Genomic DNA, 27,926 nt, shown 5'->3' on the forward strand with positions numbered 1-27,926 from the left:
TTCCCGCCGCTCCCCTCTTACCTTCAGCGGGGTGTCCTCGCGCCGCAGCCGCGCATCACTCCGTCCGTCCGGCTCGCGCTCCGAGCTCTGCGGGGGATTGGCTGGGAGCAGCACGAGGCGAAGCGAGGCGAGGCGAAACGGAGTCACTCGCCCCTCTCACCACATCCGCGCGCAGCCTTATCCGGCGCCGCCTCTTCTGCGTCCCTCGCACCCGAGCTGAGAGCCGAGCTGCGGCCCTTCCTGCCTCCATCATCATCATCATCATCGTTAGATTGAAGAGCAGCTTCCGCTCACCCTCTTTACAGTGTCTGCAGTGTAGCTCTTTCTTATTTACGGGTACATCATCATGTTTACACGTACCTGTGGTCACTAATTAGCCTAATGTGAGCCTTTTTTCTCCAGAACCCAGTGACACTTTCACGCACATATATTGATACATTTAATCATTCATTGACAACTTACAATTATTTACCCATTTATACACGATCTGGGTAATTTTACTGAGCAATTTAGGATAAGTACCTTGCTCAAGGGTACTACAGCTGGAGGTGGGGATCAAACCTGTGACCTTCAAGCCCAAATGCAGCAGCAGCTCTAACCACCACACTACCAGCTGTCCCAGATACATAAACACACAGAAACACAGAGTAGATACCTATCAACACACACACAGCCTCTTCTGCGGAGAAAACACACTTTTGTGCCGCTATCTGCCCGGAGGCCCGAGCGCTGGAAACGCGTTCGTTCTCAGGTTACCGTGGTACGCTCAAGGAGCCCTTGTGGAAAAGTCCAGCCGCCGTGCGAGCCATCGGTTGGCGAGCGTAGTGTAAAGGAGGGACAAACGACACCGGCAGACTTGCGTTAAACGTCAGGAGACCAGAGCAAAGATTTATTGACATATTCCATGTAGTCGACACACTACTTGTAAGACTCTGTCAGCTTCTTCAAACGAGAGCACTGAATGGAAAAGGTACATTTGTACACACTACACACTTACTGGATTATTGATCATGCTCACTGCAAATTTAAAAGTGGATCTCTTCTCCTGCTCTCCTCTCCTCAGCCCTCTCATACCTGTAGTATTTCTAAGGCAATTTTCACAGCTCATACCCTGTTTCACCTCCAACTATGCAAAGCTGTAGTGTACCTGTGTGCAGGGGAGCCACCCCCAGCGGCCTCGAGTGAAACGTAACTGTCCACAAACGTGGTAAAACGACAGCCACGATTTACCAGGGTTATCACAGAGAACAATGTAAAAATTTACAAATGGATCAAGCAGCATAAGAAGGTGCGAAATTAAAGAATGACAATTACTGGTTTTCACAAGATCAGTGTTATTTAAAAAAGAAAAAAAAACATTTTGCTTAGAACAGCAACAAAGAAAACATTTTGGGCTCTCTCATTCAAAAGTTTCACAAAATAGCAAATCTGTGAACCTGTGTTTTTTGCTCTTTAATATTTATGACACCGATGTCAACACGAGGGGAATCCGTTGCTTAAAATCAATGCAGCCGATGAGAGCGACAGTTTCTGGTACAGAGACACACGCGGAAATCACTGTTGTCTCAGCAGGGCTGCACTCTAAAAAATTAGTTCTGCTAGTAACGTTAAACCACACCTGGACACATGGTCATTCTGACTGGCATCACTGCAATCACACATTTTATTGCCGAAAACATTTGTGCGGGAAGGAGGAAGTTCTCTGCAGAACAGGCAAGCTGGACGTGTGTGTGGACGTGCGTGTGGACATGTGTGGCGCTCAGAGTCACTGCACTTTGGACCGTTCACTACTGGGGGGAAAACCGGATCACTGAAACTTCAGCACAAGTAGGACCGTTACTGTTATCAACACCACACGCTCCAACATGTGACACACCGTTCTCGTAAAAGACGAGATGAGATGGACACACACTGTGTTGGACCAACTCGGGTCAGAAATCCTTAAAATGTGTGACCGTTAGAACACAAATACGTTTAACAGTTTAACCCTTATCTGACAGAACTGTTTCATGCACACAAACATATACATAAAACATGGTAAAAATAGAGGTGAGGACAGCAGCTCAGGAGAACCCCCAGTTGAGTACTTAAAGTCACTGCCCACTGAAGAAGCCTTCAGGAAGCGTCACTTCACACCACTGGAGATCTTTGAAGAAAAGAACATGTGTGCGTGCACGCAGACAGACAGAGACACACACACACACACACACACACACACACACACACACACACACACACACACACACACACACACACACACACCACTGCTCAGCCGTTGTTCACAGAACAAAAAGCCTAACAAAAAAACAGAAGAAAGGTGATAAAGAGCTGGGAATGAGTTAGACAGTAAACCAGGTGGGTTGGAGACCAGTTTTGCATGATTAAAGTGGAAAAAAACCCCAAAAATGCACAGAGTTTCAGCCAAATCAGGAAACATGAGCACCAGTCACACAAACTGCGCATCTCGAGATTGTCGCAGAGCCCTTACCCCTCGTACCCATCACCCAAGTGCCCTTTACGCTGCCCTCACCTGTAAGCTGGGGTGGGGGAAGTACTACACATCACACACTGCTCTTCAGCTCTCTCTCTGTGAGAGAGACACACACACACTTACAGAAATGGGGGGAAGAGGCCCCAGTGCCCTACAGCTCTACAGTCCACCTACAATGCAACGTGTACAAAGCAGGCACTAAACACAGGTATCAACATAAACAATTGCTGTTAACCGCTGACATGCACTCGCGGCTGCTTGCTTCACACACGCTCTCTGTGTGTGTGTGTGTGTGTGTGTGTGTGTGTGTGTGTGTGCATGCGTGTGCAGCTGAGTACATGGTTTGTTTGACAAGGGTGCACACAGAGGAGGGTCGCAGCTTGTCTAGCAGGAAGGAACAGTAACGGTGGCGACAGATGATACTCCCCCTCAGCGGCTGGGTCTCTACAGGCATGCCCCCCCGTTGCCCCCCCCACCGCCCCTTAGTCCTTGGCTTTGAGGATGACCTCCTCCCGCGGCTTAGCACCACCAAAGATGGCAGAGTTCGGGTTAGCCACCTGGTTCAAGGGGGCGTCAACCGTGCGCGGCTTCAGCTGTAGCCTCGGTCTCTGTGCTCTCTCTTCTGGGGACAGAAAGACAGACAGACAGTTAGACAAAGAACCCCCCTCCGCAGATGAGATGTTCAGCAAAATGCCACGGAAAATTCATTTGCTCCTGCGCTTGTTGGGATAAAACACGGAAAAACAACCCCTTACAACTGCTCAGAGAGAAGTTCCACAGGGCTGCACAAATACACAAGGGTTGACCAGAAGGTTTTGAAGCCGATTGATTGAGACGTGGAATCGACATGTGGAAGAGAGACGACAGCCAGGACGCTCATCTGACAGAGAGGTGAGGAAACACTATGGCCGTAGCCTTGGAGATAATGGCCAACAAGCAGTTTCTGCAGGAAGTGTGTGGAGTATGAAGGAAGGTCTCTGGAAAGGAGAAGCCCCCCCGACTGTGAGGGACCTTCAGACGCCTCATGACGGGTATCGTCTCAAGACCTTTCAGTGAGCCCTCGTAATTAGCAGGTTGCCAGAAGACCAACGTAGGACATAGACACGAGAAGCCAAACCAGTTTTGACACCTTCAGAAGGTTCTCTGAAGTCTGTGGGACCCCCACGAGGTCCGTCTCTGTAGCGGCCCATGCCTCCCGAGCTCCCTCCGGGTCCCCTTCTGTCCCCAGGACGTCCCCCTCGACTCCTCCCACCCATGAAGTCGTCATCTCTGAACCCTGAAGGGAGAGCAGAGCATTTAGGGGCAGAAACCGGGTGCGAACGCTGCTGCTCTGCTAACCAGCCACCTGTAGAGAGAGCGATGGTGATGGGTATGGGAAGCGACGTTGCTGAGACCAGCACACAGACACTGTCTCACTTTCTCAGACAGACACAGACACAGACACAGACACACACACACACACACACACACACACACAGTTGAACCACGATCACAGGAAGGATGCAAACACTGATCTGCTATCTAAGCTCAGCAGGTGAGTCTATATCATTCAGCTTGGTATTTCAAGGGACTCTGCCGCATTCCTGTAAATCCCCACAAACAAAGCTCAGGAGGTCAGTAGGTCTGGCCCGGCGATGGGGGCTGGCAGGGCGGGGCAAGCTTTGCGCACCTCCTGAATAGTCGAAGTCATCTCCGGAATCGCGTCCCCCTCCTCTGGGACCACGTGAGCCACCACAGCCTGCAAGCAACAGGGCCAGTTACTGAGAGCGAGAGGAGCCACAAGGCCTGGGAGACATCCCCACTCTCCCTCTTCTTGGGGTGTTCTCGGGGCTGGGACAAAAGAAACCTGGAGAAGTTGCAGTTTTAGAGCAGCAAAAGTTGAGGGCAAAAATGGGGGGGGTTTCAAAGAAAGCATGGGACCGCAGGGCCTGGTCCAGAGCACACAGAGGAAACTCTGATTGAGAAGGCCCAGTAATGGTCAGTTCATGTGGCAGAACGCCTCCGAACGACGCCACGGCAACATGATGACAATGGATGGATGGATGAGGGGAAGGACTGTTAGTAGCAATCAGATCCTGCAGAATACATTCACATGCACTCACATTCACATTTAAGTTTGAATTTTCATAGGTACAAGCATTTTTCCAGTTTATTATTAACTGCATTTCCTTTGTTTTCTTCACTTCACTTCACTCTGTCTGCCCCCAAAAAAGTGCTATTGCAGTGGTGTCTAACTATGCAAGCACGAGGGCCAGATTAATTTAAATATTTACATAATGTCAGATTAAGAAATTATCAGACAGCTGCTAGTGTAGTGGTTAGAGCTGCTGCCTTTGGACCTGAAGGCTGCAGGGTTGAATCCCCTCTACAGCTGTAGTACCACTGAGCAAAGTACTTACCCTAAATTGCTCCAGTAAAAATACCCAGCTCTGTAAAGGGGCAAATAACTAAGTACCTTAACACTGCAAGTTGCTTTAGAGAAAAGTGTTGAATGAATGTAAAGACTATAAACTAAAAATGTTGTTAACAGAATACATGTTAAGGAATACCCAGCGAAGACAATAAAAATTGCAGCAGCAGTGTTTTTTTTTTTATATTTTAAAAATGATATTGTCTGCGGTCCAGAAGAAAATCCTCACATTCAATGATCTTTCCACTGGTACAGTTACTCCTTGTAACCAATTACACTGAGTTTTTCGGCAAATGCAATGAACTCAAAGTGATTTGAACCATAAAATTCCTTCATGAAGTCAAGGTTAAATGTAAGCTCATGCTGAACTAAGCTCAGCACAGAGAGATAAAAAACACAAAGAAACCAACAATGTCCATAAAACAACTATGACTAAAGCTCAGAAGCACTCTGTGGTAACCAGACAGACGTGCAGCCAAAACACACAGTGCAAGAGGTACCTCCTCTGTCATCCTTCCGGAACCCGAACCCTCCGCCCTTCTCTTGCCGACGGCCCTCTGCAATGTCTACTCGCAGCGACCGATCTCCCAGGAGCTGGAGAGACACGCCACACAGCAGAGACATTAAACTCCCGCTCTGCACAGCAGTCAGTTGAAGAGCAACAAAGTTCTGGCCTCTACAAATCCTGCAGTATCAGTACAGTGACAGCAGTGACTATTGCAAAATACTGTGGGATACTGCAGAAAGGAGAGTGAAACGTCAAAGGACACACTTACAGCACCGTCATACATCAAGGCTTCTTTCAGGGACTCCAGGTCATCAAATTCTACATAACAGAAACCTGAGGGGCAAAAATAACTCCAGTGACACACAGGACATTACATCAGTTACTCTGCTACACCTGCAGTGCCGTGAAGAAGGATCTGTACCTTTCTGTTTTCTCAGCTTTCGCACATCTTTTTGTCTGGTCTCGTGGAATATGAATGGAGTTTCAAATCAGACTGATGGCCTGAAATTCTCCTTTAGAATGTCCTGATTCAAGGAGGAATTCATGCCTCCTTCAGTGACATCCCCACAGCATCACCCTGCCACCACCATGCTGGACTGTCGGTCGAAGCTTCTTACTCTGAAATACCGTATTTGGTTTTCACCATACACATCCAAAAAATTCTACTTCCGATTCATCAATAAACAGAACATTCTTCCAGAGGTGTGGAAAACATCAAGGTGCTTTTTGGCAAACTGTAGATGAGCTTCCACAGTCTTCCTAGTGAGCAGTGGTTTCCACCTTGCCACTGTCTCATGTATCCCATCTTTGCACAGTGTCTTTCTTACTGTGGGTGAACAGTGAGATGGACTGAGGCAAGAGAGCCCTGCAGTTCCTGGATGTTATTCTTGGTTCTTTTTCAGCTCATTAATGATTCTACACTTTGCTTGTGAAGACAACTTGGCCATGTTCCACACCAAAGAAATAAACACTGGTGTCATATTTTCCCCACTCAGGTTCCATTCACATAGTACTAGAACTGATCTGATCATTTTTGATGACAAAAAGCAGCAACAATATATGAAATGGGGGCAAGGGAGGAATACTTTTCACAGCACTGTAAACATACTTCTGCCCTTGATAAATACAGCTCATCTGCACATGGCCAGACATGGGAATGACCACACAGTCCAGTCATGTCACTTCCACACTTGGAGTGATTTAGTTACATAAAACTTGTAACAAACAATATTTTATTACAAATGCAAATTTATTTTATTCAGCCACTACACAAACACCTATGTATGGAACAACTGTCTGTTGTACTGACTCATGTTATTAAATTCTGTACAGCTGGTATGGAAAGAAAGCAAAAGCATGGCACCGCTGTCATTAGGAGTGTCCGAGCGCAATGTTGCCATTAGTGTAGTAAAAAGCAGCGAAAAGTGGGAAATTGACGAGATACCTTTGAACTTGTCTGTTTCTTTGTCCCGAACGAGCCGGACGCTTCTGACGTTGAGGTCTTTGAAGATGACGTCGATGTCGCCCTGCACTGTGTTGAAAGGCAGGTTGCCCACGTAGGCCGTGTATGGCGGCTCCGTTGGAAGCTCTTTCTGCTTGCGAGGGGCCCCCACACCGCTTCCGCCGCGGGGTCTTCTATTCAGAAGAGAACTTCATAAAGGGAGTCCCCGATGGCCAGAGGAGCCGAGCATTCGAAACGTTTGTGTAGGAACTCGTACTCGGCCTTTGCACTGGGAGCCATAGGGAGTAGACTTAGCGCGGCACATGTACACCAGTGCGCTCTGTGACAGCATGTTCACGGAGCTGCAGTTTTACTCCACTGGCCTCTGCGCCAAACTGGACGTTCACTAGATCCAGCAGGACGTCAAGGGGAAGAACACCAGTACAGGACATATGAACACAGCAGTAATACCAAATGCAGGGGCAGTTCCACAAAAAGGCAAGAACTCGAGAAGATGAACTTATGGAGACTTAAGGAGAGCACAGTGAGAGAAGCCACAAGAATCTCTCTCTTAGCAAAATATATTTTAAAAATATGATAGGGATATGCGATCACACTTTAAAATACCTAATTTTATACCTAGGTAACCGCAGGAGACAAAACTTAAATCGGAACCAACCTCTTATGGCCCTTAAGGAAGTACTGAGCTCTTAATACTACTTTTCACTCATTTGGAACCACTGTCATTTATTTATTCCTGTGTTATTCCCTTGTGTCTCTCACTGCTCTGCAGTATGTGTGCTGCTGTAGCCTTGTACAGATTCCTTTGGGATCGATCAAGTTTTTATCCAAGTACATCTGACCAAAGTGAGTGAATCAACAAAAACAAAGCAAAAATACAGCACGTTCGCTCACGCGGGCCATTCCTCCTCACAATGAAGTGGGAAGTAGGGACAGCTGGTAGCATAGTGGTTATAGCTACCACCTTTGGACCCAAAGGTTGCAAATTTGAGCCCCACCTCTGGCTGTAATACCCTTGAGCAAGGTACTTACCCTAAATTGCTCCAGTAAAATTACCCAGCTGTATAGATGGGTAAATAAGTGTAAGCATACAATAATTGTAACCTTAACATTATAAGTTGCTTTGGAGAAAAGTGTCAGCTAAATGAATAAATGTAAATTATGTGAGAAAACCACCAATTTCTGCATTATCAGATACTTTGCAGCACTTGTGTAGAAGAGTCACTGTCTAACATGTGGCCAGGGTGTCAAAGAGAATGTGTTGCTTGCTGCCATAGCACTGGGGCACCGGTGACTTGGCAGCCCCACTGGGACATCAGGGAGAGACCCAGGCTGAGCTACTTCCTTCCTGCGGAAAGTGTGTTTAGAGGAGCTGCACACACAGCTGCTTCCGACACACTGTTGCAATACACACTTGAAAAACTTTACACAGCACACTGAGACAGGCCAGGGTAAGAGGAGAGGCACAACATTGTGCTGTAATTGCTGTGCCTCATGTGCCATCCTGCATGATGTGAAAAAAAACAAGCCCAGGCCCTGGGAATGACACCAGTTTACCGTGTCACATGGCATTGCTCAGGGGGGCCTAGCCGAAAGCTGTCATCGCCACCAAGTGGTGGCTCAGTGCCCGTATCAAGGGTTGTTCCAGCGAGGAATAAACCTCCGACAGACAGCATGCACAAACAGGAGGAGCAGGAAGTGTAGAGCAACACAACAAGGGCCAAACCACCGCCCCACGAGACCTCTCCATCCAGCCTCTGTGTCACCGGCCGCTTCCATTTCCCCAAGTCTCCTGTTGGACTGCACTGGGAACTGGGCAGCCGGGGTACGCCGCAGCTGGCACCGGGCCGAATTCGGAAGGCTCTGTGCCAGCTGCATTCCGGCAGGGTCAGCAGTGAAAGGAGGGGCCTCAGACTCCCTGTGTGGACGCTTAGCGGGAAGTAGTGGGAGCAAAGCCCTAAGTGTGAGCGAAGAGGCACCTCCTGAGTTAAGGACAGGGAGCCGTACCTACCGCAGCATCAAACTACCATATCAAAACAGGCAGCGAGCCTGTTATTGTTTACGTGACGGCTGTGTGGGGTCCCTCCAGTTGGTCGGTGCTGTTAACACTACAGGGTCTTAATCACAAATCGACAGACTGAGACGGAGCAATCGGGCCAGCAAAGGGTGAGCAGCTCATTAACCAAAATACTGAATTAATTACAGAATACAGCTTTGTAAAACATTCAATATTTTCAGTGGATTAAAAGGAGTATCAGCGCTGATTTTTAACTCATGTTAATCGTACTTGTTTCTAATCAATGATTATTCATTTCAATTCATGGAAGAATTCAAAGAACTGGAAAGCACTAACATACTGCAATACAGAATAATGCCATGATAAAAGACAGTATTTTGAAATAATTGGTATACGTCAGTGCAACCTGAACAGTGTGACTTGCTGAACAGCTATATCACAGAAAATCAGTTAAATACAATTCTTATTTATTTATTTTAAATGTTCTGTCTACTGCTGTTTTCTGAGGGTTGCCACACAAAATTTCCTTGCATAGCATACAATGACAATAAAGCACCTTATCTTAAAAAATTCCAAGGCACAACTAGGGAAAAAAGACAGGAAAAAAGAGCACAGTGAACCAGGAACCGAGTCTGACACCACCGGTCCGAGAACTGCACCTGAAATCATGGGAAAAAATGTTAAAACGAAGGGCATTCTCAAAGTTTGGGAACACATGTAATAGAAGCGAAAAGGTATCATCACAGGTATCACATAAAGAAGTAAGAAAAAATCAAGTGTAAGACCTTCACGTTACTTTTTTCAGCAATGACTACTTTCACAAGTGGAAAAACCAGCGAAAACTGCTGCATCTTGAGGTGTTACAAAGGTTATGGCAGTAAAGACCGTGTGAATAACTCAGAAAAACACACGGGTACTGCGGAATAGGAAAACGAAGGCACCGATCTCCTTGTCAGCTTGGTGAATAAGGCGTGTGGGCTGATAACTCTACACACAGTATCCACTGGAAGTCGCTTTGGAGAGAAGCGTCTGCTAAATAAATACATGTAAATGTCTGACTCGTGGTCAACAAGCGATGCTGGAATGCAACCGCTGACCCCACGCTGTTGCTGTTTACACACACATGACACAGCACACAGGTTCGAGTCCCACCTCCCGCTGCAGCACCTACCTCTGTCCATAGCCTCAACTGCTGTACATCAGTGTAAAATCAGTGTAAAGCTCATCAACTACCAGAAGCGACTCGGATGAATGAGAGCAACTCATAAAAACAACAACAACAACAAGAAAGATCCTCAGCGGTGGAAGCCCCGGGCCATGATGTGCACCACCTGATCTCACCTCACCTCAGTCTGCCGCGGGTACCAAATAACCAAGCAGAGAGCGGACAGCGCGCGCGGGCGGGCGAGCGGCTCGATTTCCGCACACTCAGTCAGTCCCGCTCCCATTCATCTCCGCGCGGCTCCTTCCGCTCCAGCACTGACTGACTCGGGCCACAGAGACAGAGGGACAGACAGACAGAGGGACACACACACACACACACACACACACACACACACACACACACACGGCCACGGGGACACAGACACACACACACACACACACACACACACACACACTTTCGGCCTCGGGAACCACGCCTCGGCGCTCTGCGGAGGGACACAGATTCTGTGACAGAAGCGCTCCGCACCGCCACCGGCTGTGTTCTTACCCTCTGCCGCCCCCGAAGCTGCCGTACGCCCGATCATCGTAGCTGTCGAAGTCCGCCATTGCAGCGAGTGCTGGAGCCTCGAGCCCAGCGAGGACCCCAAGATGGCGGAGGGCGGGGCTGCCCTCGTGGCGCCTGACTGAAAATGCCCGGTGCCGCAACAGTCGGATCGGCACCACATCAGGGGATCACAAGGCCACAATCATTTTACACTTCAAGTCATGATGAAGTAAAGAAGAGAAAAAAACTGTTATAGTCGGTAGTGTTGGGTGTCAAAGCCCTCGGCCGTGCGCGCGTGCGTGCGCGCGTGCGTGTGTGTGCAGCGAGTAGCACTCCTAACGCACAGCGCCTGGCCTGGGTGGTGCGAGAGAACGGGGGTTCGATCCCCGCTCAGTCTCTGTGGAGTTTGCATGTTATCTGGGTGTTCTGGTTTCCATTCACACTCCAAAGATATGCTGTTCAGGTTCACCTAGTGTGTGTGTGTGTTCCACTGATGTATGGATGAGTGACCCAGTGTAAGTGGTGTATCTAAGTCACTGCAGTGAATAAGGTGTGTGGGCTGAAAACACTATGTAGAGTTTATTGGAAGTCACTTGGAGAAAAGTGTCTGCTAAATGAAGTAACATGAATAGTTACAGTTCTGACTAAACATCACCCCTGGGGACACAGACCTACTGTTACCATTATTTATTGCTATTGCTGTTGCACTACTCAAGTGTCATTGCCATTGTTTTGTTTGTGCAGTATTTCTGTTTTCTTTGTCCATAGTCTGTGGAGAAGCATTCGGGAAGATTTTCATGATACATGTACATCCTACATGGTACTTGTATCTATGACATGAATAAACTTGAAAGTTGAAGATGCCAGGAAATTAATGTGGTGCTCTATGATACTTTACTGGCCAGCAGGTGGCTCAGTGATTAGAGCTGCATCTCGCACACCACATGTTTGAGGCATGTTGGTTCGAATCCCACTTCCTGCTGCAGTGCCCATGAGTGAGGTGCAGTACTTACCCTGAATGGATACAGCACAAGTAGCCACCGTATAAGTGGGTAAATAAAACAGTGAAACAGCAGCACTGGGCGGGGCCTCAAGGGCAAAGTGCTGACGAGCAGCAACATGGGAACACAAATCACCGTCCTGTCGTTTCCCTGCACGGCTGTAACCCCTGAAGAACTACAGTATTTTACAGAACTACATAACGTACCGCTGTAGTGCGGAAGTGCAGCGCGGAAGAAGGCGTGGCCAGGGGGTCGCTTCCGCTTTACCCCGGAAGAGGTCGGCGCCGGGTCGCAAACTCGCATGGCATGGCCGCCGCGGCAGCAGCAGCAAGCATGGGCGAGATAGACGGCGAGGCTGTCCGGCCCAGAGTGAGCGATGCGAAGGGAATCCTGCGGCAGAGTCGGGAGTTCCTCGACTTCTTCTGGGACATCGCGAAACCGGAGCAGGAGACGCGGCTGAAGGCGATCGAGAGGCTCACGGAGCACCTGAAGACGAGCGAGAAGAAGAATGAGGTGCGCGCGCCGCGTTCAGATCTCAGACTCAGAGTCTCACACACACACAGCCAGGCACGCGCTCGGCTCGGCTCTGGAACAGAACTCACGTCCAGTACTGGAGAGCTCGTGTAGTGCAGCTCCTTATACTGGTCTTATTCAATTATTGGTGTTTTATATTGTTCTCCGCCGAGATCCTCCCTGGGCGCACGTCACACACGTGGCTGTAGCTACTCTCTTTTACACTATAGTCACACACTGCATACGCTACTCTTAAACAAGTTTGTCTCTCATGATCAGTGCAAACCCTTCTGTTTGTGTTCATACTGTGTGTCAGAGTGAGTGAGTGAGTGAGTGAGTGAGAGAGAGAGAGAGAGAGAGAGAGAGAGAGAGAGAGAGAGAGACACACAGACTAATGCGGTTCCTCTCGACTCGAGCAGTCAGATGAGCTCAAGTACACCCTGAAGAGGTTGGTGGATGGCCTGTCACACAGCAGGGAGGCAGCTCGCCCGGGCTTCAGCCTGGCCTTGGCGCAGGTGAGAGCACGCTCACTCACACGCACGCTCACTCACACACACACACGCACTTTTCCACTTGCACGCTCTGTGAGGCTGCGGCCAGCGGGTGGTGCGGTGATTAAGGGCCCCTGGTTCGGGTGCAGTACACGCGTTCTTCACGTAACACGGTTCATTTACTGTGAAATCACCGCTGGGCGAATTCCCCTGGCGAGGGAGTCAATTTACCGTTATTTATTTATAATGGGAAAAATGGGTTCGCTGGTTGGCTCCTTCGACCGGGTTCTCCATCGGTTCTCGGGAACCCGCATCGCATGAAATGAATTGCAGCGCTTAATAAAAAGTGTCCGCTGAACGAATGAATATCGGTATTGAACGTGCCGCTCCGGTATTTACCGTAGCGACCGGTTGGTTGACGCTGTCAGCGCGACAGGAAGTATGGAGCGTATACGGTACTTGTTGGGGTTTATGGAAGCTGCACAGTGTTTACGTAAAAGCGCGTTGATGCACGTTACACAGCGCTCCGGGCTCCAGCCGGAGGTCTCTACGGGAACCACGCTCGCCATTCTTACCGCTGCACGCGTTGTGTCCGTCGAGTGTTGCCATCGTCATTTTGCCTTCAACCCGATGCGTTTGGCTCCAGGTCCTCGGTGTGTTTGAGGAGATCCCGCTGCAGACAGCACTGGACCAAATCAAGGAAAAGCATGACCTGCACAAAGTAAAGAAGGTAGGAAACTGCTTAGAAACAGTCTAGCTACTCTCTATGCTGTGTGTGTCTTGAAGCCCTGGGCAGATGTGCTCTCTGGTGCAAATAGCGTTGCTGGCGGCACGGCGGCACAGTAAGTAGCGCTGCTGTCTCACAGCGCCTGGGTGGTGCGAGAGGACGTGAGTTCGATCCCACTCAGTCTGTGTGAAGTTTGCATGTTATCTGGGTGCTCTGGTTTCCTCACACAGTGCAAAGACATGCTGTTCAGGTTCCCCCGTATCGTGTGAGTGACACACAGAGAGAGTGTGTTCCACTGATGTATGGATGAGTGAGCCAGTGTAAGTAGTGCATCTAGCAGTGTAAGTCACCGCGGTGAATAAGGTGTGTGGGCTCATAACACTACATAGAGTTCATTGGAAGTCATTTGGAGGAAAGCGTCTGCTAAGTAAATAAATGTAAATGTAAGGTCCCTCTTCACAAAAAAGTTGAGCGCTGATTTTCTTACTCGGCTCAGTGTCCTGTAACCTTGAATCAAACACAGTCCTGGGGATCAGCCACTTTTTGTCGCTCACACAGCGACAGACATGACAGGTAGTTGCTTTTGGCTGCATTGCATGATGTCCTGGAGATGACTGGGATCGTATTTCTCTCAACAGAAACTGGTGAGAAATGCTGCGTTTGGCCGCTTCTTCGGTGTGCTCGCCTTGTCCCAGTCGACCCGCCTCCATAAGGTACGCTCGCATCCCATCCGGTCCGATTCCATTCGTTTTATTTTTGTGCATCATGCTTCCCAAGAGGGATTAGTGCTGACAACCAGACAAGCGTTGCATCACAATAAGTGTGTAATAATACAGATGTCCCTCAGTTTATTCACAGGATGGCCTCTGTAAAAAAAAAAAAACCTCAGATCAAGCTATAATGAGTAACATTTGCTGTATTTATTCCATTTTCATCAACCACATGTCCTGTGCTGGTTCTCTGTGCTCCAGAGTCTGTCCTGGAACCACACATCGTGAGTCAGTGAACGCTGTGGACGTTAAGCTTGCCCATAACAGAACTTTTATTAAGTTTTAACAAGATGTTCAGCATTTGTCTGCATCTCACAGCTTTCAGTTGGCTTTATTATCTGTACGATCTATAAAAATATGAGATGTACCTTGATTAATTCATTAGGTAGGTTTGGTTAAAGTCTTCCGTACAGCTGTGGTAAATAAACGTGCAGTAAGATTTAAAAGCTACATTAAAACTAATTTAAAATGACTAAAATAAAAGATCATCTCCACAAATAGCTATTTAATGCACATTTATTGATTCACCCCATAAACATATGCAACGTTCCTCATCTCGTTGTTCGCTGTGCGGGGGAGGTCTTCCCGGACCTGTCGCAGTTCTCCGCAGCCCAGCTGCCTCTTGTCGCTTCCTTCACCAGGCAGCTGATGGCCAGCAGCTGGTCTTCGCCGAGCTCAGGAAGTTGCCTGGAATGGCCACTAGGGGGAGATGTGACTTTGGTTCTGCCTTCTTTCATCACCGCTGCTCTTTGGCAGCCCTGTAATCGACAGTTCGATACGGCAGCTGTTAGGGCAGCAGGCTAATGGTTACAGCTGTTTCCTTGCCACTATAAGGTCCGTGGTTCGAATCCCACCTCCTGCCGTAGTAGCAAGTGCTCAGTTAATACGGTAAAATGACTGTATACAGGGGTAAAACCAAGTCGGTTAGTCTACGAGTCCGATGTTGTTTGTAACCTACGATGGAGGGAGCAGCAAAGTGACACACAATACAATGCACAGAGCTGAGTTTGTGTGAAGACTGTGTTGTGCTTTTGCATCATGGCTGCTGTCTGTGTGTTTACATGGCTCTTGAAGGAACCCCAGGTCCTGGTTCAGTGTGTCCAGCTGCTGCAGAGCCTGGCCCAGTACAGAGAACACCTGAGAGACCTGCCCAGGAAGACCATGGTGGACATCCTGTCTGAGGTGGGACAGTGGCTGTGCAGGATCTGTCCACATGGTGCATCGGGTCAGGGGGCCGCTGATGCGCGTGAGAGTCCGACAGTCAAGTCACAGCTCTGCGTACATAAGCGCTAAAATAATGGAACCACCTTATAGGCCAAATGTTATCCTGGATGACCTGGGGTCTGCTGGTAGTGTAGCGGTTAGAGCGACTGCCTTTGGACCCAAAGGTCGCAGGTTCGAGCCTCCCCTCCGGCTGCAGCACCTTACACCTGAGCGACGTACTTACCCTGAATTGCTCCAGTAAAATTACCCAGCTGTAAAATTGTAACCTTAACATCGTAATTCATTTTGGAGAAAAGCGTCAGCCAAATGAATAAATGTAAAATGTCTGATGTGACGCCCGTCTCTCCCGCAGACCAACGAGGAGGTGTTTCAGGAGGTGCTGCTGGGGGCCCTCCACAGCGATCTCTCGTGTGCTTTCAGCACCCCAGAGCAGCTGCAGCTCCTCCTCGTGGCCATGCAGAGGTTTCCCGATGTGCTCAAACCCAAGAAGCTGAAGAAGCTGCTGGGGACTGCGACTGTCATCACCGAGGAGAACATCCCAAAGTGAGGGAGGGCCTCATCCTGCCTCGTGTGTGAAGTGAACTCGTCTCCTTCTGCGGTTCCCTCACGGCTCACGAGCGGACAGCCCAGTGCATCACATTGTTTTGTTTAGTTTTTTTTTTTTAAACATAATTTGCAGAAATAAAAAAACGACAAAATTGGCAAAGTAGAATATAAATAGTTAAAAATCAAATTTTTCGACATTTCAAGTGATTTAGTTACATTGGACATTTAGTAAAAAAGAAAAATTTTCTTATAAATGCAGTTTTGGTTTGGAAATGTCGTGAACGCCGTGTCGTCTTCCAGCAGCACGGCATCGTGACCGTTAGTCCTTTTTCTCTTGAGCGCCTGGTTAGTCGATGGAATGAAACCAGAATTGATTAAAAAAAAAAGAATCACTTAATGTAAATATTTAAAGTAACTTTCAGGCACAGAGTTCTCGAAACAGAGGTGGAAGGAACTGTCATCACCCCATTAAGTCCATCGGTCATTTTTCTCCCCAGTGGTGGGTTATTGGGTGAATTAAATGCCAGATTCTTACGTGCATATGACGAGATCACTGTCACGTTAAAATGATTTGAAAAGTCATGTTCATGATACATTTAAATGAGCGCTCGGTGGTGTGAGCAGAGACCCCCGTCGGTGGAGCCCTGCGAAGATGAGCTTTTAGAGGCGCCACAGGTGCACAGCTGGTGTCCTCTTCCCATGTTGGTAGTTTCTTTTGTCCACCACACCCTTGACAAGTCCGCTCACACACAGCCGTCGACCAGGTCGTACAAACGCGCACACACACACACACACGTGTGTACACCGTTATCGGGGCTCATCAGCACGCTGCCTCCGATGTTGTCAGGTTGGTCGAGGTGTTGAAGATGGCTGCCCGCTCGGCGAAGAAGGAGCACGTGCTTCCTGCCGTGGCCCTCGACCTGCTGCAGGTCTCGCTCAGGGAGGACAGATTTGAGCTGTTCTGGAGGGAGGCCGTCGTCGGGGGCCTGCTCACGGACCAGGCGGGACCCAGCAGGTCAGTTGCGCCGCCTTTGTTCTGCCGACGTGCTCTTCTGTGGGCTTTGGTTCCGTCCCAGTTATCGCAAACGTGAAAGCGAGTCGGAAGATTGAACAAGCGACACAAACGAGCGCTGTTTGTAACTCCGTGTGTGTGTGAATCCAAAGCCCCTTTCCGCACAGACTTACTGTCAGTAAAAGTTCGTAATAAAGAGATCCCTCTGTTTGCTGGCTGAGGTCTTTAAAAACCTCACGTAAAGGTGTAATAATTTTTAAAAAAATCTTATTTCTTAGGTTTTTCTGATTTTAAGCAATCGCAGTTAATTAAAAATGACTCCAAATAAAAAATGAGTCATGTCCACAACGTCCTAATCAACCCTGACAGTTGGCTGATTGATCCCGTAAACATGTGCCGTGTTTGTCAGCATCTGGTCACTTTCAGCGTTTATTTCCCACACGGTCAAGGGCTTTGCAGTGCAGAAATCCCTTCATCTGTTAACTGGTTAGACTCGATCAAAGAGTCCCATAAAGATATAGTTTGTGTAATAATTACTGTAGCATTTTTATTCCCTCCGGAGTGCAGCAGAAGTTTAGTTTCACTTTAAATGCGGCCGAGAAACGAAAATGCGTCATCTGCACAAACTCTTGTTTCAAGTGCCAATTTTCGACAGAGTCATCCTGCAAAGGCGTGGAGTGTGTGTTTGTATCTTTGAAAACTGGTAACTGGAGGAGCCAACGTGCTGCAGTAACAAAGCGCCGTGTGTGTCGAGGTGTGTGAAGGGCTGCTCTCCCCCTCCTCTCCTCCTCTCTGCAGCTACATGTGCTACCGGCTGCTGGCGAGCGCCCTGCCCCTGCTGCCCCTCCCGCAGCTGCGCCGCATGCTCTCCGGGGAGGTGATGCGACACTACGGCCAGCATGTCGTGTCCGCTCAGGTGGGTGCGCGCCACGCTCCGGCAGCTCCGGCTTTGGCCGGCTGATTCGGGTACCGCGGTAAACGCGGCCGCGCCTCAGAACGGCAACTCCACGGTGCGCTTCTGTTCCTCAGCTTCCGGACCGCTTCAAGTTTGCCCCCGAGATGGAGACTCGCGTGGCAGAGTTCCTGACGGGCTGCTCCGACGCGGAGAAGCAGCTGGCCGTCATGGTGGCCTTCTCGACGCTCACGAACCAGGGATACCCGGTGGTGCCGAGCTTCTGGAAGGTGGTGCAGAACCTCCGGCCGGCGGTGCTGCGGCGCTACGTGGACTGGCTGAAGGACACGTTCTGCCGACCGCAGCTGGACTCCTGCCTGGACTTCAGCACGCGGAGACAGCGGGAGAACCAGGAGGAGGGGGTGCAGTGAGTGTCCACAGCGCGTGTTGTTATAACGCATATCAACAGATGGCAAAGCTGTGTGTCTCCAGCCCTCGTGGGACACAAATGCACTGCTATGGGCTGTGACAATACACACCCTTCATCATAAGGCCTTATTAGTCAGCACAACAGCGTTTTCGCCCTTTCTGTGGTCATATCGCCTCCGCAACAGGTGTAAAAATTTGATATGAGACCGCAGAGGCCTTTGCTCTGTGTTTGTCGAAGGAGCAGCGCAGTGCAGGTGAGCTGCTCAGGCCACCTTGCGCACCGGTACCCGACACGGTTCGGTAAGGGAAACGGTCTTGAAAAGCAAAAGGAAGCCAGTTCCCTGATTGAATTATATCAGCCGGTTTATTCATGATGCACACGCTTCTCTCCAAAGTGTGTTTCATCAACAGGCGGAGAGACAGGTGCACACAGTTTAACACACAATCTGTCCAGGGGAAAACGGGGTAAAGCAAAGAGCTTAATTAAGAACACAGTAAGAGGTAAGTAAGATAAAAAGACGATAAAAGAGACTTTAAAGAGGCACTTCCCTCCGTACCGGGTTCCCCAGTGGAGAAAAAATTAAACCACGATAAAAATACTTACAGGGCAGCTGGTAGCAAAGCGGTCAGAGCTGCTGCTGCCTTAGGATCTCAAGGTCACGGGTTCGAATCCCACCTGCAGCTATAATACGCTGGAGCAAGCCACATACCCTGATTGCTCCAGTAAAATTACCCAGCTCTATAAATGGAGAAATGGCTGTAAGTAGCAGTGTTGACAATGGATGCATGGAAATAAAAAGGTGATTTCATAGAGCAAATTGACTGTTATTTGAGAGATGAGTGTATTTGCCAAGGAAAGGCTGATGTGGCCTGACGTGTGACTAATGTGCGGGAGCTCAGTAAGGTTGTTGCCATGTGGTGTCTCACCGCGGACGACGTGTGGGACCGTGTTAAAAGTGCGTCCGTCGTTCGCAGGGACAAGCAGTGTGTGTTCCGCCTGCGTAAGTGGATCGTCCCACGACTCGTCTCCATCGTGGAGAACAGCCAGGTGAAGAAGGACGAGGAGCTGGTCATGGACATTGCCAGGTGAGCGATGACGCCCCCTGCAGGTGGTGCTTCTCTCGAACACGAGGTCCCATAATGAGAAGGAGACAGCAGGAGAACCAAGTCCCTCGCTTTGTGTCCTTGTTTCCACATGTTCGTGACCCATTTGTTCCCCCCCAGATTTGTCTTCTTCCATGCGTTTTTTGACGTAAAGAAATCAACCCCTGACATACCAGAGACGGAGAGCACCCTGTCTGCGCCCCTGGACACCAGCACCCGGGACGTTGTGGCCAGTTCCTTCTTTGGGTGAGTCGTGGCCTGACGTTTACATTTACTACTTATTCACTTATCCATTTAGGAGACACTACATGTCAGTAAGCAAAAGTGCATCAGCAACAGAGATCGATGGAGAGGAAGTACAGTACAGTCGTACCTTGAGTCCAAAACCACCGTGACAGGAGTACATAAGGAGAACAAATTTATGCATCTTTGAGGAGATGAAGAGAGAAGTGGTGCTGAAAGCGATGAGTTTGAGACCCTTCTGGAGTGTTGAAAGGGATTCAGCAGCTCTGAGGGGCACAGGGAGATCATTCCAGCAGGGAATGAGACACAGTGGGCTTTCTGTTTTGGGCGCCTGTGAGTAGGGGCATCAGGTGACCAGAGGTGGAGGAGCACAGCTGGGCTTCAGGGAGCGATCGGGTCCTGTAGCTGTTGGGCTTCCGATCCTTTGACGTCTTCTAGGACATAACCGGAGTGTTGGACTCGATACGGGCGGCTGCAGTGGACCAATGGAGAGAGACGAGGAGTACGGTAAACTCGGTGAGGTACTTGGAGCGTTTGAGAGGCCTGGTCGGTTCAGGGTCCGAGTGCTGCGGCCCAGATCTGTGTTGATGCCCACGCTGTGCCATTCAGCGTGTGACTGGAGTGGAGTGGCTTTGATGTGCTGTGGGAGGGAATCGGTGTCGGGTTCGATTTTTCCCAGCTGTAGAGTTGGCATCTCCCACTGAACATTCTCTTTGGGGGGGCGCTTTAGAAGTCACCTCCTCTTTGGAAGCAGCAGCTCATAGTTACTGTGGAGACAGTAGAGTGGTCAGCCAAAGGTGCCATGGCCTCGGGTTCTGCTTCGGGTTATTGAGCGATGCTGGAAACACCGCTGATGTGACCTGTGGCCCTCACACCCTCGCAGCCTGCTGCAGCACCTCAACCACCTGGGCGCCCTGGGCGACTGCACTGAAGGGATCGCTCCCCACGAGCGCCGTGTTCAGGGCGTCACGGCTGATGGCAGCTTGTGGATCTACTGCCTGGTCCAGTACGCCGACCGGCTCCTGAAACACACAAAGTATGTGTGCTGCGCGCGACCTATGACCCCTGACGAGAGGGCAGCCTGGGACAGGTATCGAGCGAACACCTCTTTGTGATGAGTGAACGTCGTGTACGTAAGTGTGTCTGACTCCTGGAAGCGCTTTGACGTGTGACGGTGCGGCCCGTGCAGCATGCTGGCGTCTGTCGAGGCCCTTCGAAAGAGAGCCAAGGCCAAGAAGATGCACGTGGGAGAAGCTTCGGCCTTCCAGCAGCTCCTCCTGCTCATGGGCATCTACCTGTTTAAGGTGGGCGGTCGCGGCGTGTGTGTGTGTGTGTGTGTGGTGTGCCCAGTGTGCGCAAATGCGGGGCGAAGATGCTCAGCAGGCGTGTCCCCACAGGCCCCCGAGGAGAGTGTGGAGCTGCTGCAGGACCTCCAGAACTGTATGGCCAAAGCTCAGGAGAAAAAGGCGAGGAAGAAGAAGACGAAAGCAGCTGCTGGTACGCGCTGTTGGGAGCCTCTCTCTCTCTCTCTCTCTCTCTCTCTCTCTCTCTCTCTCTCACGCACGCAGCCAGTGACCCTGTACTCTGCCCCAGGCGCCGCGGAGGAGGACGAGGAGCCCCACTGGGTGGAGGTCTTGGTGGAAATCCTGCTTTCGCTGCTCTCCCAGCCCAGCCGCCTCATCCGGCAGGTGTGCAACGCCGTCTTCAGCAGGATCGCAGCCCACCTCACTCCGGCGGCTCTGCACTCCATCTTGGACGTAAGTGAGGCCAAGGGCTCGTTGGCGGAACCGTCGCTCGTACCGCGCCGCCAACCGCTTGTCACGTTGCTCCTGTTTGCGTTTCGGTTCAGGTCCTGGACCCCAGGAAGGAGGGCGAGGGGCAGGACGCTCTGGTGGTGACGGACGAAAGGGACACGGACAAAAGGAGGAAGTGCAGCAGTGAGGATGAGGAAGATGAGGAAGAGGGCAAAGGCGAGGTGCGCTCTGCAGAGCCCCCCCCATCACACACACACACACACACACACACACACACACGCACACACCAGGGTGTGACCCTTCCATCTGTCTGGGGGAGGCTGCACATAGTCTGTGTTTTGTAGATGTGATCATAAATAAATGTATCCAAATTAAATGTAATATGACAATGTGGGAGGAGTTTACCAGTACGTGGTGATGTGTACGATGTGTGTGTGTCTGTGGGTGTGGCAGGTCATAACTAGTGAGCGTGTTCCTCAGAACGAGGACTCTGACTCTTCGGAAGAATATTCCGATGACGAATCCGTGGGCGACGATGAGGAGGAAGAGGAGGAGCAAGATGTTGACCAGAACTTCCGGCTGGAGCTGATGAAGGTCCTGCAGGGCCAGAACGCTCTGGTATGTGACCCTCAGACGTCTCGTTCAGGGAGACACGGGTTTGAGCGGCTGCTGAAGCAGAGGCTGCCGTCCTGCAGGCCGCCAAAGAGGACGGCAGCGAGGACGAGGAGCTGGACGACGAGGCCATGATGAAGCTGGACGGCAGCATCGCCACCCTCTTCGCCGAGCAGAAGAAGAGGATTCAGGCCAAGAAGGATGAGAAGGAAAGGCTGCGCAAGGAGAAGATGCTTGTGAGGGACTTCAAGATAAAGGTATGTTGCGCTTCTGCGGAGGCCATGCGTGAAGGAGCCTGTACCTCGATGTACCTCATTGTACCACCCCCTGTCTCGCTGTACCTCGTACTTCAATGCGCCTCAATATCCGTCACTCTCCCAGCTCCTCGTCAACATTATACCTCACTGTACCTCGCTGTCTCGTCATACCTCATTACATCTCGCTGCTTCTCGCTCTACCTCGTGTACCCTGCTGTACCTCGCCGGCTGCAGGTGCTGGACCTCCTGGAGATCTTCCTGAGCAAGCAGTCGGAGAGCCCCCAGGTGTTGGGTGTTGTGGAGCCCCTGCTGGCCGTCATGGAGAACGCCATGAGCCGGGACACGAACCAGCAGGAGCAGGACTTCCTGCGCAAGACGGCCGACATCTTCATGTGGGTCTGCGCTAAATGAGGCCGAAAGTAACCGAGAGAGATGGTGACCGGCGTCTGAGTCGGGTCTCGGTGTCGCTCCTGCAGGAACCAGCTGTGCAAAGCGAAGCGCTACTGCAGGAACATGGGCGACATGAAGGAGGAGCTCCACGACATGCTGGACAGGCTCGTGAGCCGAGCGCAGAAGCTCTCCGACTCCTCCGTGTCGCTCTACTACTTCAGGTGAGACCCGCGCAGCGGGGCGGCTTTTCCGCACACTTCGGGTTCCACATGCGTCTCCTGAGCGCGACCTGCTTTCCCGTCGTGTGTTTCAGCGCGTCCCTCTACCTGCTCAAAGTGCTACGCGGCTCGGTGTCTCCGTCGCTCCGTGGAAACGAGGAGGAAGCGTCCGCAGAGCAGGTCGGCTGCTGGGTTTCCGCACTGCGCGAGCACGTGGTGAACCTGCACGTTCTGTGTGTGTGTGTGTGTGTGTGTGTGTGTGTGTGTGTGCGCACACGCCCCTCCCCCAGTGTGACACGCTCTCGTTGCAGGCCGGGGCCATGGGTGCCGTGGACGTGGACCGGGTGACCGCTCTCTACAGGGGAGCCCTCACTTCCTTCATGACTCACAGGAAGAGTTCCCTCTCCGGAGGGATGTTCACAGAGCTCTTCACGCGCTTCCCAGTGAGTTCAGACCCCCCCCCCCAGCTTGGTCTGGACCCTTACGCCGTGTATTGGCAACACTTTGTAAAACATACCTCCCTCCGTTTATTTGCTGCTTAGATAAAAACTACATTAAACGTAAATGGTCAGTAAAACTTTTTTTGATTTTTTTTTTTTTAAAAGAGCTTTAACATGAAATTACTATAAATAAATAGTAAAAATCCATCATTTCCTACACAGTCCCAGCAGTTGACAGATTGACCCCTTAAGTGTGTCCAACAGTGGAAAGGTCTATAATAGACGTCCTGTTTATCAATGGGTGAGGTTCTGTGAGAATCTCAGATACAGCAGTAGAAGAGACAACAAAACTTTGACATTTTGTATGAACATTGAGCTACATTGAGCTCATTTAAAATCTCTCTCACACACACACACACACACACACACACACAGAGAGAGTCTGAAACTGCTTCTCCTGAGTGGGGTTGCGGTGAACCGGAGGCTAATCTGGCAACACACGGCGCAAGGCTGGAGGGGGAGGGGACACATCCAGGACGGGACTCCAGTCCATCACAAGGCACCCCAAGCAGGACTTAAACCCCAGACCCTCCAGGGAGCGGGACCCGGCCAAACCCACTGCCTCACCGCCCCCCTTTAAAATCGTCATTTTAAAACTGCTATTCAGATGCGGTTTTCTGCTTTCACCACCTTCGTATTGACGCTTAGGAACAGCAGTAAACGCTGTGGAAAGGAGTTGCATGAAGGTGGTCCCACACTCATATACTGCCCACTAGTGGCTGGGTGTGGAAAAACAGGCCAGTATTAAAACAGTAATGTGGACAAATGTTTCTATGCCTGAAGGTTCCTAACTCGAGTGTCTGTAACGTGAGCGGCGGCTCTCTGGCCCTTCGGAACACCAGAGAAAGCGCGTGGTAGCTGCAGAAACCAGGCGCGTTGTGCCACATGTCATCATTGCCGTGTTGTGCAGGTGCTGTGTGTGCGGCTCCTGGACACGGCAGCAGAATTCATATCGGGCGGCGTGAGGCAGTACCAGCAGGTAACCCCCACTCTCTCGTACCGCGGTACAGCACTCTTCTCCCTCTTCTCTTGTTTCCTCTCCATTCTGAGCGTTTCAAAGTGTGTTTTCCACGGGTGAGGCATACGAGCGAGCTCCACTTCTGCAGTGCACGTTGGGTAGAGGCTGAAGCGCCAGTTGGGTATGTTGTCGCCCCCCAGGGTGAGGCGTGTACCGTAGTGCTGAGGGGTCTGCAGACGCGTGACGTGCAGCAGCTGCTCCCGGACCCCCGCTGGAAGGACCTGTGTGAGAAGACACTGGGCTACCTGGTGGAGGTGAGCACCCCGACGCACCAGTGAACTGTACGGTACGCCCTGTGTTCAAGTCCCACACACAGAGACTGAGAGCAAAGGGCAAAGAAAGCATCACATGCAGCAGCTGGTTTCTCTTGCAGTAAGATGTATGACTACAGTAATGGGGAGAAAAGCAGACAAGTAAGTAAATAAATTCTCCTCTTTAGTTTTCCACTTCTCTCCAGTGACAGTGTGATGCTGTTATGGTCCTTATGCTCATGTACCCTTTCATATAGCAGGGTAATTTTTACTGTATCTGTCTGGGGAAGTTACCTTTACTCAGGGTCCAGGAGCAGGAGGTGGGATTTCAACCACTGCACCACCTGCAGGCCCCTAATTTCTTATTTCAGTAAATAGCTGAACAAAGTATGTTGCGATGATGAAGAGGTGAAGTGTGCAGCCAGCAGAAGGAAGAAAGAAACAGGACCACTTCGATGTGAAGCTGGAGGAAAATAAACCGCGGTAAACCGGTGCATGTCGCAGTAACCCAGGGCAACCGTGTGTGTGTCCCAGACCCTGAAGCCTGTAACAGAGTGTAAGCTCAAGGTGGACCAGGAGAAGGTACTCAAAGTCCTGGAGCTCAGCCAGTTCCTCCTGAAGAACATCCGGCAGAAGGTGAGAAGCCAGGGAAGGGTGTTGGGGTGTGTGTGCGCGCGCGTCCAAGCATGCGACCCAGGGGCTGTCTGTAGGTATGTGAGTGATTCACGCTGTCGGTGTGTGCGTGCACCCGTGTGCCCTTGCCCCAGGCGCTGTCGGTGAACCTGGAGCCGCTCAGAGACGCCCTGCTGCCCCTGAAGGAGGCCCACGGCTCCCACAGCTCCAGGAGACTCCAGGACACCTACTGGAACGTCCTGCGGCATTTTGGCATCCTGTGAGTGACCACCGTCAGTGTGTGCCGATCCACTGAACGTGAAGGGTCTGCTCTATAGCGCGTGTGTGTGTGTGTGTGTGTGTGTGTGTGTGTGTGTGTGTGTGTGTGTGTGTTATGTTGAACAGCACTGAGTTGCTGCTATTTTAAACGGTACCACGTTTCCCCACTTTTACCTGGATTTCCAGCAAACCCAAAGGTGAGAAGAAAGAGAAGAGTAAGAAGGACACCGAGTTGCAGCCCCCACAGGGCTTGCGCAAGAAGAAGGGCTTCCTCCCGGAGACCAAAAAGAGGAAGAACCGCAAGAAGCCGGTGGTGCAGGAAGGGAAGAGCCCGGCAGGGGGGCGGCCGGGCTCCGGGGCCACTCCGAGGACCCCCGCGGGGGCCGCTGCACAGGACGAGCAGCACGAAAAGAAAAGGAGCAAGAGCAGTAAAAAGAAGAGGAAGCAGCAGGGCGGCGCTCAGGGAGCAGGAGCGACTCCCGCTAAGAAGGCCAAAGCAGAGTCTGCCGAGCTCCAGCAGCAGCAGAAGAAGAAGAAGAAGAAGAAACGGGAAGGAAAGGGTAAATAAGGGTAAACTAACAACTGTGACTGAGTGACGAACGCTGTACTGACTGAAATGAGGAGCTGCTTTGTGGTGCTGCGATGCTCCTTTAGCCACATGCTCTTTTCAGTAAAACACAGCTGCTTTGTCAGTAGACGCAGATCCCAGGACTGCAGTTCCAGCAAAATGGCGCAAATAATTTGGGCCGGTGTGGCTGCACCCCCCCACCCCCACCCCCACCCCCAACAGTTCAGCTGGGGTCACGGAGCCAAGATCAGGGTTGGGGGATCACCGGCTCCTGTCCCGTTTCAGGCAGAACTGTTGGCCCACGTGGTCTAAACTTGCAACCCAAGATGAGGTCACTCACTTCAGCAGCACTAGCAGTGGGTTACCATGGTATACATTCTCTCACTGGCTTTGCCCTCCCCTGCTCTGAGTTCTGACGGTTGTCTATCTTGCTTCAGTCTTTGTGTCAAATGTTTGTATTTGATACCTTTTTTAGTAGGCAGGACGCCCTGAATTAAAGTTTCGCCATGTGCTTGTGTCTCGTTCTTTGCAAAATTGCCTATCTCTTGTGGTCATGTGCTGATCCAGGGCGCAGGGTCACAGTGCTCTGAAGCCTGGGGTGTGAGGCAGGGTTCACCTTGAATGGGACAGCAGCGCAATGTAAGGCCACCTCTCTCTCTTGCGCTCACGCACACACACCCTGCAATTTGGAGTTCCCAGTCCATCTGAAATACAGATCTCTGGACTGTGCCAGGAAACCAGAGCAGCTAGATGCAAGAATAGGCTGAGTCCGTACAGTGTGAGCCATATTTGAACCCACAGCCCAGGAGCTGCATGTCTCAAAGGTGAACGTGATGCCAACTGTTGCAGGACTTTTATTGTCTGGAAGAGCTGGGATTTGGGTGGAGATACATTCAGGAGTGTGTGTTGCCCTGGACTGAAGTGTGTTCCGCGCAAAGGGCGAAGGGGTTCATTTATGTTTCTAATGCATGTTTTATGTGCCTGATGTGTTTGTTTTTCCGGCTCACGGTTACTACTTGTAGAACTCCACCAAGGAGGAACACTCATACAAACTTATCCAACTTCTCCGCCAACCTGGTTTCTCCTCACTGACTTCCCATTAAACGCTCTCTGAAGTTTCGTAGTTACGCTCCGTGTCCAGCACATAAACGACTGCCTGTCATAGCTGGGCTCACTCATTGTTCACTATGCAGATGAAGGAAGCCGTCTGTTGATAGGAACCAAGGTACCCGCCCAGATGCCATGGACACGTGTCCACGTTTCCACACGTCTACAGAATCGGGCCCTCATCTTCCCTCCTCTTTGCTCCCCGCCGTATTCCGTCAAGGTCCCCTTGGACTCCAAGCAGCTCGGGGGGAAGATGTGCTACCTGATGGACTGAGTGGAGTACGGGCCAGAGGGGCAGTCCCGGGTTCCCACCTGTGACGTCCTTGAGCCAACCCTCACCGAGGGCTTCCGCAAGACGCACCCAGACCAACCCGCTCCTCGCTCTCCCGTCGACAGAAAGCTCCCCTCCTGGAGCGGGATACTGTCATGACCCTTGGGAGTAACACCTGAAACGGCGACACGGAGCACCGGGCCAGGTCCACCGAGCCGCACGGGCACACCCGCTCTCCGTGGACTCGACGTCCAGTTCCCATTTCTACAGGAGGAGTGAAGAGCGAACATCTAGTTTCGGCTTCTCGATCAGCCCTCAACAGCCTTGCCTACGATTAGTTTTGCGTCGTTTTACCTCGTTTCCGTATGCTTACGTTTCCGAAGTCCCGTTCCCGGTGTGTTCCTGCGCATCATCTTGTTCTCCAGTCTCGCCTTTGCCAGATTTTCCTTTTTCCTTGTATGTCAAGTTCCCCAAGTAGTTGTCATCTGACCTCTGTCTGCCTCTTTGATCACTGTTTTACCCCCGTCTCGATACGACATCA

The 27,926-nt window shown here is 50.8% G+C and overlaps 2 protein-coding genes across 8 annotated transcripts; one reads left to right on the forward strand and one right to left on the reverse strand.

Moving 5' to 3' along the window:
• Nucleotides 1-2,204: 2,204 nt before the first annotated feature.
• Nucleotides 2,205-11,624, reverse strand: LOC108924836 (eukaryotic translation initiation factor 4H-like). Of its 6 annotated transcripts, XM_018736441.2 has the most exons (8): nt 11,610-11,624; nt 10,600-10,808; nt 6,854-7,044; nt 5,678-5,742; nt 5,402-5,495; nt 4,161-4,229; nt 3,621-3,767; nt 2,205-3,113 (listed from the first exon to the last, which is right to left on the reverse strand). In XM_018736441.2, the coding sequence occupies exons 2-8, from the start codon at nt 10,656-10,658 to the stop codon at nt 2,974-2,976; spliced, it is 765 nt and encodes a 254-aa protein (XP_018591957.1). In that variant the 5' UTR covers nt 10,659-10,808; nt 11,610-11,624; the 3' UTR covers nt 2,205-2,973. The 6 variants fall into 6 exon arrangements, with proteins under 6 accessions (XP_018591957.1, XP_018591958.1, XP_029106314.1 ...); XM_018736442.2 differs by lacking the exon at nt 11,610-11,624 and having other exon boundaries at nt 6,854-7,041; nt 10,600-10,838; XM_029250481.1 differs by lacking the exon at nt 11,610-11,624 and having other exon boundaries at nt 10,600-10,838.
• Nucleotides 11,625-11,876: 252 nt separating this feature from the next.
• mybbp1a (MYB binding protein (P160) 1a) lies at nt 11,877-26,518 on the forward strand. Of its 2 annotated transcripts, none has more exons than XM_029250642.1 (27): nt 11,877-12,110; nt 12,530-12,625; nt 13,248-13,331; nt 13,967-14,041; nt 15,173-15,280; nt 15,675-15,865; nt 16,716-16,883; nt 17,679-17,796; nt 17,910-18,199; nt 19,177-19,287; nt 19,426-19,551; nt 20,432-20,638; nt 20,738-20,852; nt 20,946-21,045; nt 21,142-21,305; nt 21,398-21,523; nt 21,756-21,920; nt 21,998-22,171; nt 22,406-22,563; nt 22,648-22,782; nt 22,875-22,959; nt 23,091-23,222; nt 24,190-24,258; nt 24,438-24,551; nt 25,083-25,184; nt 25,316-25,440; nt 25,626-26,518. In XM_029250642.1, the coding sequence occupies exons 1-27, from the start codon at nt 11,904-11,906 to the stop codon at nt 26,005-26,007; spliced, it is 3,927 nt and encodes a 1,308-aa protein (XP_029106475.1). In that variant the 5' UTR covers nt 11,877-11,903; the 3' UTR covers nt 26,008-26,518. The 2 variants fall into 2 exon arrangements, with proteins under 2 accessions (XP_029106475.1, XP_029106476.1); XM_029250643.1 differs by having other exon boundaries at nt 21,783-21,920.
• Nucleotides 26,519-27,926: the final 1,408 nt, after the last annotated feature.

This window comes from Scleropages formosus, chromosome 3 (assembly GCF_900964775.1).
Source record: "Scleropages formosus chromosome 3, fSclFor1.1, whole genome shotgun sequence".
NCBI classification, from domain to species: Eukaryota; Metazoa; Chordata; class Actinopteri; order Osteoglossiformes; family Osteoglossidae; genus Scleropages; species Scleropages formosus.

Coding starts and splice junctions, on each gene's coding strand:
- LOC108924836 (XM_018736441.2), bottom strand. CDS start 10,658: ATGGCGGACTTCGACAGCTACGATGATCGGGCGTACGGCAGCTTCGGG. Junction 5,496..5,677: donor CCTTGATGTATGACGGTGCT/GTAAGTGTGTCC, acceptor GTGTCTCTCCAG/CTCCTGGGAGATCGGTCGCT. Junction 4,230..5,401: donor CCGGAAGGATGACAGAGGAG/GTACCTCTTGCA, acceptor TGTTGCTTGCAG/GCTGTGGTGGCTCACGTGGT.
- mybbp1a (XM_029250642.1), top strand. CDS start 11,904: ATGGCCGCCGCGGCAGCAGCAGCAAGCATGGGCGAGATAGACGGCGAG. Junction 20,853..20,945: donor TGGGCATCTACCTGTTTAAG/GTGGGCGGTCGC, acceptor GTGTCCCCACAG/GCCCCCGAGGAGAGTGTGGA. Junction 21,046..21,141: donor GAAGACGAAAGCAGCTGCTG/GTACGCGCTGTT, acceptor ACTCTGCCCCAG/GCGCCGCGGAGGAGGACGAG.